Source organism: Sarcophilus harrisii, chromosome 1 (assembly GCF_902635505.1).
Source record: "Sarcophilus harrisii chromosome 1, mSarHar1.11, whole genome shotgun sequence".
Lineage (NCBI taxonomy): Eukaryota > Metazoa > Chordata > Mammalia > Dasyuromorphia > Dasyuridae > Sarcophilus > Sarcophilus harrisii.
In genome coordinates this window covers 637814042-637827406 of record NC_045426.1, presented here as the reverse complement: position 1 = coordinate 637827406, position 13365 = coordinate 637814042, and the positions used below count along the sequence as shown (strand labels likewise).

The following is a 13365-nucleotide window of genomic DNA, read 5'->3' as shown; positions in this document are numbered from 1 at the left end:
CCGCCTCCCCTAGTTGGCAGGTAATTCAATACATGTTAATGTGTTAAAATACATGTTAAATCCAATATATGTATACATATTTATACAGCTATTTTGCTGCACAAGAAAAATCAGATCAAGATAGAAGAAAAAGAAAAATAGAAAGAAAACAAAATGCAAGCAAATAACAGAGAGAGTGAGAATGCTATATTGTGTTCCAACTCTGTTCCTATGGTTCTCTCTAAGGGTGTAGATGGTTCTTTTCACTGCATTGTTGAAGAGAGTCATATCCATCAGAATTGATCGTCATATAGTCTTGTTGTTGCTGTGTATAATGATCTCTTGGTTCTGCTCATTTCACTTAGCATCAATTCATGTAAGTCTCTCCAGGCCTCTCTGAAGTCATCCTGCTGGTCATTTCTTACAGAACAAAAACATTCTATAACATTCATATACCATAACTTATTCAGCCATTCTCCAACTGATGGGCATCCACTCAGTTTCCAGTTTCTTGCCACTACAAAGAAGGTTACCACAAACATTTTTGCATATTGAGTTCCTTTCCCTCTTTGAAGATCTCTTTGGGATATAATCGCCGTAGAAACACTGCTGGATCAAAAGATATGCACAGTTTGATGCCTTTTTGAGCATAGTTCCAAACTGCTCTCCATAATGACTGGATCCGTTCATGGTTCTACCAACACCATATCAGTGTCCCAGTTTTCCCACATCCTCTCCAACATTCATCATTATCATTTCCTATCATCTTAGCCAATCATTTCTCTGATCAATAGTGATTTGGAGCACCTTTTCTTTTGACTGCAAATACTTTCAGTCTCTTCATCTGAAAATTGTCTGTGCATATCCTTTGACCATTTATCAATTGGAGAATGGCTTGAACTATTATGAATTTGAGTCAATTATCTATATATTTTAGAAATGAGGCCTTTAGAAATCAGATCCTTTGAAAGTAAAAATGTTTTCCCAGTTTATTACTTCCCTTCGAATCTTGTCTGCATTAGTTTTGTTTGTACAAATACTTTTAACTTTTTAACTTTGATTTAAATCAAAATTATCTATTTTATGATCATTAATGATTTCTAATTCTTTGGTCACAAATTCCTTCCTCCTCCACAAATCTGAGAGATAAACTATCCTGTGTTCTTCTAATTTGTTTATAATATCATTCTTTATGTGTAATCATGAACCCATTTTGACCTGATCTTGATATACGATGTTAGGTGTGGGTTTATGCCTACTTTCTGCCATACTAGTTTCCAATTTTCCCAGCAGTTTTTGTCAAATAGTGAATTCTTATCCCAAAAGCTGGGGTCTTTGGGTTTGTCAAATACTAGATTGCTATAGTCATTGACTATTTTGTTCTGTGAACCTAACCTATTCCACTAATCAACTTCATTATTTCTTAGTCAGTACTAAATAGTTTTGATGACTGCTGCTTTATAATACAGTTTTTAATCTGGCACAGCTAGGCCGCATTCATTTGCTTTTCTCTTCATTAATTTCTTTGAAATTCTTGATTTTCCTATTCTTCCAGATGAATTTTGTTGTTATTTTTTCTAGATCATTAAAACAGTTTTTTGGGAGTTTGATGTAGCACTAAAAAATAGATCAGTTTAGGTAGTAGTGTCACTCAATCTATCCAAGAGCATTTGACATTTTTCCAATTGCTTAGATCTGACTTTATTTGTGTGGAAAGTGTTTTGTAGTTTTGCTTATATAGTTCCTGACTTTCCCTTGGCAGACAGATTCCCAAATATTTTATATTACTGACAGTTATTTTAAATGGAATCTCTTGCTGTTGAATTTTGTTAGTGATGTATAAGAATGCTGATGATTTATGTGGATTTATTTTGTATCCTGCAATTTTGCTAAAGTTGTGGATTATTTCTAATAGCTTTTTAGTTGATTCTCTGGGGTTCTCTAAGTATACCATCCTATCATCTGCAAAGAGTGATAATTTGGTTTCCTCATTACGTACTCTAATTCCTTTAATCTCTTTTTTCTTCTCTTATTGCCAAAGTTAGCATTTCTAATACAATATTGAATAGTAATGGTGATAGTGGGCAACCTTGTTTCACCCCTGATCTTATTGGGAATGGTCTCAGTTTGTATCCATAATATATGATGCTTACTGATGGTTTTAAATAGATGACTGTTTTAAGGAAAAGTCCATTTATTCCTATACTCTCTAGTGTTTTTAATAGGAATAGGTTTTGGATTTTATGAAATGCTTTTTCTGCATCTATTGAGATAATCATATGTTTTTTTGTTAATTTGGTTATTAATATAGTCAATTATGCTACTAGTTTTCCTAATATTGAACCAGCCCTGAATTATTGGTATAAATCCTACTTGGTCATGATGTATTATACTGGGGATGATTTTTTGTGATTTCTTTGCTAATATTTTATTTAAGATTTTTGCATCAATATTCATTAGGGAGATTGGTCTATAATTTTCTTTCTCTGTTTTTGTTCTACCTGGTTTAGGTATCAGTACCATGTCTATGTCATAAAAGGAATTTGGTAGGACTTCTTCATTCCCTATTTTTTAATATAGTTTATACAATATTGGAGTTAATTGTTCTTTAAATGTTTGGTAGAAATCACCTGTAAATCAATCTGGTCCTGGAGATTTGTTCTTAGGGGGTTGATTAATAGATTATTCTGTTTCTTTTTCTAAAATGGGACTATTTAAGTAATTTATTTTCTCTTCTGTTAATCTGGGCAATTTATATTTTTGTAGGTATTCCTCCATTTCACTTAGGTTGTCAAATTTAGTGGTATAAAGTTGGGCAAAGTAACTCCTAATTATTGCTCTAATTTCCTCTTCATTCCCCTTCAAAGGGTGGATAGTTCTCCCATTTCATTTTTGAGACTAATAATTTGATTTTTCTCTTTCTTTTTTTCTAATCAAATTAGCTAAAGATTTATCTATTTTGTTTGTTTTTTTCATAAAACCAACTTTTAGTTTTATTTATTAATTCAATAGTTTTTCAGGATGATTTCAGAAAGGCCTGGAGAGACTTACACGAACTGATGCTGAGTGAAATGAGCAGGACCAGGAGATCATTATATACTTCAACAACAATACTAGATGATGACCAGTTCTGATGGATCAGGCCATCCTCAGCAACAAGATCAACCAAATCATTTCTAATGGAGCAGTAATGAACTGAACCAGCTATACCCAGAAAAAGAACTCTGGGGGATGACTAAAAACCATTACATTGAATTCCCAATCGCTATATTTATGCACACCTGCATTTTTGATTTCCTTCACAAGCTAATTGTACAATAATTCAGAGTCTGATTCTTTTTGTACAGAAAAAAAAAAAAAAAGAATAACAAAACAAATAAAAATTATCAAATTATAATGAACAAAAAAAAATTCAATAGTTTTTTTTTTTACTTTCAATTTTATTGATCTCTCCTTTTATTTTTAGAATTTCAAGTTTGGTATTTGATTGGAGGTTTTTAACCTGTTCGTTTTCTAGCTTTTTTAGTTGCAAGACCAATTCACTGATCTTCTCTTTCTCTGTTTTATGCAAGTAAGCATTTAGAGATATAAAACTTCTCCTTATTACCACTTTGGCTGCATTTTCCAATTCATTTCTAATGCTAAATAGAACACTGACAAGAACAAAGCTCTTAGACATTTCACCAGACCACCATCCAATTTGACATTGTCACTGACATTGGTTAATGATAATTCATTAGGAACCATCTTATTGTCAAGTATAAAGTCAGGAATGTAATAAATAGACCAATTGAATTCAATCTGGAGAGTCCAGGATTTGAATCACAAATTGGAGGTACTATAAAGGGAAAATGTCATTCTTGGTGGTATCACTCCTGAGTGAGGAAGAATCATAGTTAACTCAGGCAAGTTTTGTGAGAACTTTAGTGTAGAAGAGTTTAGGAAGCTCAAGTCTGCCCCATCTGGGGAAAAGAAGTTTCTTTTCATACATTTTTATGGAATCATGATATCTTAGAGTCCTAATGAACCTCAGAAGTAATCTATCCCATTCCATATCTATCCCTGACAAGTACTCATCCAAACTTTAAACAATAATTCACTACCTTATGAAACAACACACTTCTTTTTTTGACAGCTTAATTGTTACTATTGTTCTCCCTTATACTTACATCAAAGTTCAAATCCACTTTTCTGAAATTTCTATCCATTGTTGCCAGTTCTGGTCTTTGGAGTCATGCAGAACAAGTCTAATGTCCTTCTAAACAAAAGTCCTTCAAGTTTTTAATGATAACTATACTATCCTAAATCACCTTTTCTCCAGATCAAACATTCCCGTTTTCTTCAAAGGACTTTTACATAGTGCATAAAGATAAATAAGTACCAACTTCTTCAACATACTCACAGTAGGAGTGACACAGACCTAGAATCAAATGCCCATCAATTGAGGGATGAATAAACAAATTGTGGTTCAAATTACAAGCAGTTTAGGTTGTATCATGAACAGAGCTATGAATCTGTAGTCAGGAAAATAGAGAGAGAGAGAGAGAGTCACAGATGGAGGGAGGAAAGACAGGTATAATTATATGATCCTGGGCAACGCACTTAAATTCTCTGTACCTCATATTTCTCATGGTTAAGGCGGGGGTAATAATAGCACTCAGCATCCAGAGTTGTTTTGAGAATCAAGTAAGATAATGTATGTAAAGAACATCACTTAATGACTTTAAAGCACTATATAAGTGTTAGCTATTAGTCATTGTACTAAATCTAATAAATGTACTGATTGTACTAAATATACATAAATGTAATAAAATATTAATGTGTGCTAAGAAATAATGAATATGAAAAATTCAGAAAAGCAAGGGAAGCCTTCTATAAACGCACATGGAATGCAGTAAATAGGACTGGGGAAAAAATGTGCCCCACGACTGCAAAAATATAAATGTTAGAAATAAGAACAATAGAAACAAAATTGAATGCTATATAATTACAATGACCAATCTTGATCCTGAAGAAGAGAGGAGAAAATTCACTCCCTTCCCTTTCTTACCTCAGAAGAGAACTAATGATGTAGAACATTTCATATAATATCAGTCTTGTTCATATATATTTATTTTGCATGTAATTATATATGTACATGTCATCTCTCCTAATACATTACATTATTAAGATCCTTGAGAATTGGATTGTTTTAGTCTTTGTATTTGTATTCTCTAACACCAGCTTCTAGGATATAGTGGATGTTTAATAAATGCTTGGTAATTGATTGATTAATTTAATTCTCTGAAATACCAGATGGGTTCTTGCATTGGGAAGAAAGAAGAAATATTTTTTGAAATTAAGGTAAATTAAAAACAATGTTATCAATAAAACATTTTAAATACATCTCTGTAGAAGAAGAAAGAAGTGGAAGAAGAAAAAAAAAAAGACAGAAGTAAGATAATGGTGAGAAGAGGTCATGCAACTAGAGCAATGCTTAAAAAGAAAGAAATACAGGCAATAATTAGTGGCATATTTCTAAACCTAAGGACACAAAAGAATCAGGAAGGTTCATGATCTCAGGACCTCAGGTTGAGAGTCAGAGATATTTTTTAGCAAAGAGTTAGTGCTCTGTAGCCAACGTAAAAAATCCCCTAATTTGGAGAGAAGAACCTGGTATTTGAGGAAGCTGATCACAGGGTAAAGAATCCCAGAATCTTAGAACTGAGGTATAGGGGGACCTAAAGCTCAATTTGTTCAACCTGTGCATAAGCTGGAATTCCTTCTATGCCTGCCAAGTGGTTATTCAGCCTTACTGACTGAGGTTGCTAAGTTATTATATACTGTATAAAAATAGAAAAGTCCCATCTTCTGAAACCCAGGCTAGAGCTCAATATCCTTCACTGGGAGTCATATTCTGGATTTGTATCATAACTCAACAAGATTCCTGATGGTGGAGCTATCAGCCAGGAAAATCCAAGGCATACCCCCTCAACCTCCTAGGGTTCTTAGTTAAATTCAGATAGATTAGCTTGGGGTTCACTCTGACTGAGATGAGCCGAACAGATTTCTTGTCCCAACCTGCACCCTAGTGTGCTAATTCAGAATTTCTATTACTTGTTCCCCTGTGAACAAACCCTCGAAATAGCACACAAAATCCTGGATATGTATATAGTAAAGAACAGGTAACAAGGAAGGTAGAAAGGAGGGAGAGACAAAGAAAAGGAGAGAAAGGGGAAAGCAGGAAGTAGGAAGTAATATAGACAGGTAGGAAGGAAGACAGAAAGGTATGAAAGAAAGGAAAAAGGGAGGGAGGGAGGGAGAAAGGGAAGGAAGAAGGAAAGAAGATGAGGAAGGAGGAAAGGGATAGCAGGGGAGGGAGGAAGAGTGGGAGGGAGGAGAGAAAAAGGAAAGAGAGAGAGAGAAAGAAGGAAAGAGGAAGAAAGAGTTATGAGTGAAAGGAGAAAGGAAGAGGAGAAGAGAGGAAGGAAAAAAGGGAAGGAGGAAGAGATGGAGGGAGGAAGAAAGGGATAAAAGGAAGGAAGGAAAAAGGGAGGGAAGAAAGAAAGAAAGAAGAGAGGGAGAAAAGGAAGAAGGAAGGGAGGGAAGGAAATGAGCAAAGGAAGAAAGAAAGAAGGGGGAAAGAGAAAGGAATGGAAGAGATGGGGGAAGGAGAGAGAAAGAGAGAAAAGCAGGGCTGAAGTGAGGAAAAAAGGAAGGAAGGAAAGAGGAAGGGAGGAAAGAGGAAGGAAAGTAAAAAAGAAAGAAAGGAGAAAAGAAAGAAGAAAAGGAAAGAAGGAAGGAGGGAGGGAGGAAGGGAAGGAGGGAAGATAGGGCAGAAACCAGTTTAGCAATTCCCTCCCAGAAACATGGTGCCTACTCTTTAATGCAGAGGTTAGAAAAATATGTAGAGGAAGAATCGAAAATTCCCTGATTTCCTTAGGAACTGAGGCTTTCGTTAAGCTCTTAGTCAGTATATACTCCAGTGGCTCCCCTGATCCTTCAGGCTGTCCCCACAGTCTAGAATCCTATCCCCCCTTTTCCTGTGTCAGCCTTTCCTTATCATGCCCCTCAATAACTACTAACTGGGTATGTTGATGCTATGCATCAGATAATTCTTGGGTCCTCTACAACTTAAAGTTTCTTTGACTTTTGGGATGATCTAGAAATCTTCTATTGGTCCATACTCCAGAGGTACTTCTAGGTCCTAAGTAGGCTCTCTTGAAATCATTCTCCTCCCCTTCCTCCTCCTTTTGTAGATAGAATTCTTGGTCAAATACAGGTTGAACTAAATCTCAGAATATGTGATTCATTACTCAGTTTTCTGTGGACCCCTGGGAGGTATTTCTGACTCCAGCCAGTAGTTCTCTCCAAATTCCTCCCATTACTATTGCTCTGTTTTCTGGATCCAAGCAAAAGAAGTCTAAAGTTGTCTTCCATATGACCATATTTCAAATACCTGGGTACAGCTATCACATTTCCACCGAGTTTTCTCTTCTTTTGTCCAAATACTGCCCATTACTTCAAACAATCTTCATATTATGTTGCTTTTGGTCATCCATCCTTCTCTGGATGTGCCCTCCCAGAAACACTATTCCTTTCCCAACTCCTCTTAATTCTAGTATCTTCCCTCTCTTGATTTATTTCCTTTTCATCCTATCTATTGTTTGCTTGTTGTCTTCTGCATTAGACTGTGGGCTCTTTGAGGATAGAGAATGTCTTTTCTCTTTTTTAAAATCTTCAGCACTTAGCACATAGTTAGCATTTAACAAATATTTAATGACTGGATGATTGATTGACATGAAATTGTGAACTCCTTAATAGGGGGACTTTCTGCTTTTTTATCTGCTTAGGATAGTGTCTGGCAGATAGTAAGCACTTAATAAATTGCTAATTTGACTTGACATTGCTGAAAGTATTTGGGGACCAACAGATATAGTGCCAGATCTGGAGTGAGGAAAACCTGAGTTCAAATGCGGTCTTAGACACTTAGTAGCTGGGTGACCCTTCCAAGTTCCTTAACCTTATTTGCCTCAGTTTCTCATCTATGAAATGAACTGGAGAAAGAAATGGCAAAACTCTTGATATCTTTACCAAGAAAACTCCAAATGGGGTCATGAAGAGGTGGGCATGACTGAAATAACTGAATAAAAACAGCAGGTGAAGGTATTTGGACAGAGGCAAAAAAAATCCTATTAGAAAAGCTGCAAAGTATTTAATAAATCAATCAATATTTATTAAGCAGTTATGACATCCCAGGAACTATATTCAGCATTGGGAATACAAAAGAAGACAAAAAAATCCCTGACCTCAAGAAGGTCAAGAATCTAAGAATCAAGAATCTAAAGATTCCTAGAAAGGATGGAAATTAGACTAGATGACCTGTTAAGACTATTCCTTCAATGATATTCTCAGATTCTGTGAGATTATGACTATGATTGTCATAGTCTATAGTTCTTGAATTCTAAAACTGGGCTTATCTGGGTCCAAAACTTTTTTTTCCTTTATTTTTTTTTTAAATCTCATTAAAAAAAACTACCATTAACTCTTATCTTTTTGCTTTATTTCAGTACTTTGATGGATCCGTGACCTCATCAATACTGGTAATGCTTCTACATATGCAGAATGAAATTCACTCATACTTCTCATCACTAGGGATCTTTTGCCTTTCTGACTGGACGTTTCCTTAGTGAATGCCTTCTAAGTCACTTCTTGCACATAAGTCACCAATGGTAACTTGCTGCTGCCTACATACATCCATCATGTCTCTCCCTGCCCTTTGGATCACTGGCAGTTTTGCTTCTTAAGAGAGTATAATGTTCCATGATTCATAGATAGTCTCACCAGGAAAACAGTCATACTGGGAAGATGGTTTTAGTGAACAGGAATAATTTGGAATCAGTGATAGCTCTATTCAGGAAACTGTTGTCTTCTTCCTATTCAAGTCTAGGGTTAGCCATCTGCAGTTTGCTAAAGATACAACAGTAGGAGTAGAAGATCTCTGAGATCTTGTATTCCAAATCTGAGAGGCCATGATGCTGATGAAGCATCCAATTATACGCCATGTTGGTTATCCACCCAACCATATCCATTCCAATCCAACAAACACTTATTAAGCATCTAACATTTATAAGCCATTGTGCTAAGATAGGAGATGCAACAACAACAACAACAGGACTTTCTCTCAAGGAACTTACATTCTTTTGAGGGAAGACAACACACATGCCTGTGTGTGTATGTTTGTGTGTGTGTGTGTGTGTGTGTGTGTATAATGTTTGGCTGACATTGTAAACTCTTTGAGAGAAGGGACTTTTTCTGCTTCTGTATCCTTGGTACCTTGTACAGTGTCTGGAACATAATAATAATAAGCACTTAATAAACTTAAGGTTCCATATAGATTTATGCATCTATATATAGAACATATGTGCATATTATATTGTATAAATAATGTACATATGTTCATATATGACCACACAGATAAAAAAGTTTACATGTTGGTGGTAGTTGTCACTATCTTCTTACTAAGCTTCTTTTATGATAATATAAAATTCTGATTTTTTTTTCTATTTTCTTGGCATCTTTCTGTCTTTATGATTCTCTGGAAAATTGATCCCCTTGTGTCTTCAAAATCAGGTTGCCTCCAGCACAAATTCATTCTGTTTGTACTTGGTCAGATTCATCTGTTCTGTCTGAATTCATGTTGTTAAATGTCATTTCATTTCCATCTCCTCCTATGAATTGGGCACTGAGGTGTTAGAGTACAAATGTGATTGTTTCACTTTCATTGATGATGAAGTCTTTGATAACACTGGTTGGTCTGGTATATCCATTTATAACAGCCCTTCACAGTTTCTTAACGCCTAGGATGGAGCCCCCTCCTCATTGCTACTTCCTAGAGTTCTTTCTTCCTGAGAAACTCATCCTTTAAGAAATTGCCCTTGATTTCCTCCCCCTACCAATTTCCTCTTTCACTTGACTTCTTTGTGTATGAATTATCTTCTCCCCCAACCCCACCTCCACAACTCTATAATCTTCTTATGGCTATGAACTATTTTATATTTTTTTTATCTTTTTAACCTCAGCATAAAGAAATCAAGTCAACAACCATTTATTAAGTGGTTATTATATGCCAAACATTGTCCAAAAAGCTACAAAGAAATTGACATTTATATGGGAGTTAATTGAATTTGACACCTTAGCATCATAAATTTAGAACTGGAAAAGTTCTTGAAATCATCTACTCCAATATTCTCATTTACAGATTACCTAAAAAAATAAAATAAAATAAAACAAACAACTAAAGCCACCTACTCCAATCTTCTCATTTATAGATTACAAAAACCAAAATAAAACAAACAAAAACAAACAACTAAAGCCACATTATTAAGGCCAAGAAGTAAAGTCATTTACTCAAAATCTCACATTAGATAATAAGCAATATAAACAAGATTAGAGCAGAAGTCCTTTGAGTACAAATCTAGCTACTTCTATTTTTTTTACTTTAGTTTATAAATGTTCTTTGTTGGGACTCATATCATATTAAGTAATATCTACACAGTTTTAACACATTACAGGGAGTTTGTTGAATTAAAGACTCTGTTCTTATCACTGTTTTGTGAAATGAAATTACTTGTGATATCCTGTTATGGCATCTTCCTTTGAATGGCTTCACAAATGAGTTTGTGTATGGAGGCACTACACCTCTCGCCTTGGCAAGGAGACTAAGTCCCTGCTGGCTGAAGGAGGTCCTGAGTCTCTACATCAGTTACAACTTTTCTATGATATAATGATAATTCGGATCATTTCTTTGGCCTGGGCCTATGGTGGAGCACAGAAAGGAACTCTTAGTGAGAACATTCACCAGTGGAAGTCTTCAAGCCATATTCTATACCTCATAGCTTTGTTGAACATTCTGGTCTACTGAGATGTGAAGAGGGCATTTGCCCAGTATCACATAGTTCATGTCAAAAGTGGGACATAACTGATTCTGAAGCTGGTTCTCTATCTTTTAGCTCACAATGTTCTCTCTTGTCTTTCTTTTTATCTCTTTCCTTTTGCTCTGAATCAACTACTTATACAAATAGGTCAAATAATAAAAATAACAATAATACTCACATGAATATATTATTTTAAAGTTTTCATGGCGTGAATACATTATCACATTTGATCCTCACAGCAACCTTGGTGAGGTAGGTGCTATTATTATTATTCTCATTTTATACATATATTTTACATAAAGAAACTGAGGCAGACAGAGGATGGAGGCAGGGCTCAAACTCAGGTTTTTCTTACTCCAAGCCCAACACTTTATCCACTTCACCATCTAGCTGCCTTGGAAGGCTCAGAACTACTGCAATTACATGGACCATCTTCACCCTTGCAAATGAGCATTGATTTAGATCTTTTCTCTAAAAGCTGGGTTGTTGGCCACACATAAATATTCAAATCAGAAATGACTCTCATGTCATCTTCTGATGCCTTTCTTGACAATATTTGTAATGTGCAGATAGATGTGCAGCTTTAGAGGAATCTACAAGCCTTATTGACTTTTATTTCTTAATCAGGAAGCATTTTTCAAGATAATTTGTACTCTTGTTAGGTGACAAAAACAGGTGGTACAGTGGATAAAGTGCCTCAGATATTTAATAATTATAACTCTGGACAGGTCATCTAACTTATGTCTGTTTCTTCACCTGTAAAATGGAGATAATAGCTACTTCTCAGGTTTATTGTGAGGATCAAATGAGATAAAATATGTAAGATATTTTGCTCTTTATGCAGAGCCTTAAAATGCTATATATGTACTAACTGTTATTATTACCACAACTTTGAATTAAAAAGAATCACAGTCTATATTTTGACTTAATTTGTAAAATCCTGTCTAATTCTTCATTCTCAGCAACAGCTAATGGTACACAAGTTTCCATTATCAGGAGACAGTGAGGGGTGCAGTGGATGGAACATCAACCTTGGAGTCAGGAAAACCTGAATTCAAATCTAGTTAGCTGTATGACCATGGGGCAAGTCACTTAGCCGGACTGTCCTGCCCTCCCCCTTCAAAAAAAAATCCCCATAGTCTCAATGGGATGCTTTTTTGTTGTTGTTGATAATAGCTTTTTATTTTCAAAATACATACAAAGATAGTTTTCCATATTCACCCTTACAAAACCTTGTGTTTCAATGGGATTCTTTTTAAGCTAATGGTCACAGTGATTACCACATATAGAGAAGATTGAATATTCCCATCTTCTGGGTGCCTAAGGAAACCAGCTCAACCAGCCATTGAATCAATGCTTTAAGGGAAACCTGTAAGCTGTCTTTCTATCAAGTTTCAACTTCCTCATGCCTTCTGACTTGTTTATAATGAGAATGTCAATGGCAATGTGCTCCGGTTCCTTCAGTTATACATCAACTCACTGGTTGTTTGGAAAAGATAGCACAGGTATAGCACCAACAGTTAAATTAATGTTTATAAACAGTTTAAGAACAAGAGATTTTACCACCCTTTCACTTTATCACCCTTATCACCTCTAATAAAAGGATTTTATCATCCTTTTTCTTCCCCTCTACCAATTGCCCCTATCTCACAGGACTAAAGTAAGGATCAAATGAGATGATATCAATAAAAGAGCTTAGCCTGTGCCTGGCACATAATAGGTTCTTAATAAATATTTCTGCCTTCCCTTAAATACTTCACCTTGATTCAACCAGACAGTGTATATCCAAGGGAGAATTTGAACTCAACTCGAAGGCTATCACTCCATAACTACTGAATATATTCAAATTCTTTGATTTCATCAGTTATTACAACCAGAAAATGCCCCACTTCCTGGAAAGTCTCCTAGTAATGAGTGCTTATAGACTCAGCTCTACATGTAAGAGAATCACCCTAAACCATTTGCTGGTCTTGTTCCATGCTGAAGTCCCCTCCACTTTGCTCCTCTTACCTGTCTGGGGGGATGGGTATCCAAACTGTTGAAAGTCATCAGCTTCCTCTCGCCTTCGGGTGTCTGTGGACCTCAAGGACTGACTCCTAGAATTATATCTTCCACTGGCTATTTGGGAGAAGAAATAGGGAGGGAGGGAGAAGCAAGAGATCAATACAATTCAAGTTCCAACCTCTCTTTCCTCTATGATATTCTCTCCATCCAGGCAAGGAGAAACCATGTCTTATTCTCAGAACCAAAGCTCCCTGAGATCAGGACTAGGGTTTTACATCAGGCCTGGGATTTCCCAAGGTCAAAGATAGTATATCCCCTTAGACCAGAAACTCCCTAAGGTCGGGGGCCTTGTTTTCCTTTAAATCATACCAAGGCCTAGTATTCCCCAAACTCCTCTTGATAAGACTTGCTGAGTCTATTGGCCTCTGACCAGGAAGGTTCATAAAATTCAAGAAAAGAAAAGACA

At 35.7% G+C, this 13365-nt stretch overlaps 1 protein-coding gene across 5 annotated transcripts in view; it reads right to left on the bottom strand.

The window, feature by feature from the left end:
• The window catches only part of ADGRB1 (adhesion G protein-coupled receptor B1), a 264233-nt gene that overhangs the window by 161963 nt on the left and 88905 nt on the right, over positions 1-13365 (bottom strand). For all 5 annotated transcript variants that reach the window (XM_031947288.1, XM_031947290.1, XM_031947291.1 and 2 more), the window contains exon 4: positions 12906-13013. In XM_031947288.1, coding sequence (XP_031803148.1) covers positions 12906-13013 — 108 coding nt within the window. The remainder of the gene's footprint in view (positions 1-12905; positions 13014-13365) is intronic.